Source organism: Pelobates fuscus, chromosome 3 (genome assembly GCF_036172605.1).
Source record: "Pelobates fuscus isolate aPelFus1 chromosome 3, aPelFus1.pri, whole genome shotgun sequence".
Classification (NCBI taxonomy): Eukaryota; Metazoa; Chordata; class Amphibia; order Anura; family Pelobatidae; genus Pelobates; species Pelobates fuscus.
The window spans coordinates 408999537-409001360 of NC_086319.1; the positions used below are offsets into that span (position 1 = coordinate 408999537).

General features: G+C 32.0%; 1 protein-coding gene across 1 annotated transcript; it reads left to right on the forward strand.

Annotated features, from left to right (window-relative positions):
* Window positions 1-650: 650 nt before the first annotated feature.
* On the forward strand, window positions 651-1610 carry LOC134602008 (olfactory receptor 1M1-like). The gene has a single exon (XM_063446509.1). It carries the CDS (start codon window positions 651-653, stop codon window positions 1608-1610), a length of 960 nt encoding a protein of 319 aa, XP_063302579.1.
* Window positions 1611-1824: the final 214 nt, after the last annotated feature.

Below are 1824 nucleotides of genomic sequence, written 5' to 3' on the forward strand. Positions count from 1 at the left end.
AGTGTGACACAATTCTACGTGCTGGATCAACTAGTAATCCTGACAACTATATAGTGATCTGTTATATCCTCTGTCATTTTAGAGTGATTTTTTTTGAGACACCCGAAATTTGTCTTGATATTGATTCGGCTTGGCAGAGTGTAGAATCAGGAAACAAATCAGAAAGGTGTAAAATTGGACCAATCCGTATGCTGTAAAATGTTTACCTAATATAATGTGTATATTTTTTGGCAGTAGAAAAATTACCCATTCTTGCCACCTTTTTGGTTTCCCAGAATAAAATTTCCTGGACTTTATTTAGCCAAACCAAAAGCCACGTAAACAAGCATCGGGCATTTTGAACAAAATTTCAATTTCAGGAAAATTATTTGGCTGAACTGAATATTCCCACCATGCTCAAGTCTAGTCCAGACCATTGTTGAAGCAGATAGGAAGGTACATTTTTTTTTTTTTTTTTACAAGCTTTTGTTTTACTTTGAAAGACAAAATAAAATCAAGCCAATATTTACACTGTTTAGGAGCATAAGTTATTGAGATATACAGATAGGTTGTAGTAATGCCAAAAAAATATACATTGTAAATAATGGTATATTACACTGGTAAAAATCATGTCACTGGATGAAATACTCTTCCTTTATCTCCCGACAGATATGGAGAATCAGACAATGGTCACTGAGATAATCCTATTGGGATTCCATCACCTTCACAGCATGAGACATTTATTATTTTCTATAATTCTTGTTGTTTATTGTTTGACAATATCTGGAAATTTCCTCATCATTGTGTTGGTGTCATGTTGCAGACACCTTCATTTTCCCATGTATTTCTTTCTTACTCAAATGTCCATATCAGATATTTTGTTGACAACAAATATTGCACCTCAAATGCTTTCCATCGTCAATCATGAAGGAGGTATTATAGTTTTTAAAGCGTGTTTAAATCAGTACTACTTTTTTGTTGCTTTTGAAATTTCAGAATGTTTGCTATTAACGGTGATGTCTTATGACCGATATCTGGCCATCTGTAACCCCCTGCAATATAACTCTATAATGGACCATGCAGTTTGCATTAAATTAATAGTCATATCCTGGGTGTTTTCATATCCTGGCTTTCTTATAGGTCTATTTATTGTCGTATCAATATCTCAGCTGGAATTTTGTGGACCTAACATCATTGATCATTTTTTTTGTGATATTGATCCACTCTTGACGCTTTCATGTTCTGATACCTTAATAATACATGTAGAAGCTCTATTCCTTTGTGTAATTGTACTAATTATACCTTTCTTACTGATAATTGTGTCATATGTCTATATTGCTCTCACTATTTCTAAAATTCCATCAAGTAGTGGGAAAAAGAAAGCCTTCTCTACCTGCAGCTCCCATCTGACTGTTGTTTCCATGTACTACGGGACTCTCATTGGTATTTACACTGTTCCAACTCATAAACGATCCTTGTTGACAAGCAAAATTCTGTCTATGTTTTTTACAGTGGTGACCCCAATGCTTAATCCAATAATATACAGCCTGAGGAACAATGACATTAGAGAAGCTCTAAAGAAAATTAATCTATACCCTTTAATAAACAGGAGTATCTTAAATAAATTTTAAAGCTAAAGGGGATGCACATTATTTTGTAAGACAATAATTACTTTCTGCTTAATAGAAAACCCAAACAAGTTAAACATGGACACTTGTAACATTTTGGAAAGGCTCAACACAATTTCATAATAAGTCAATTATATATAAAAAAATTTTTTAAAAATAATATATATATATATATATATTATATATAACTATTATTATTATTATTATTATTATTATT

What these genes read in the sequence shown, in the direction of transcription:
- LOC134602008 (XM_063446509.1), top strand. Translation starts at nt 651, where the DNA reads ATGGAGAATCAGACAATGGTCACTGAGATAATCCTATTGGGATTCCAT.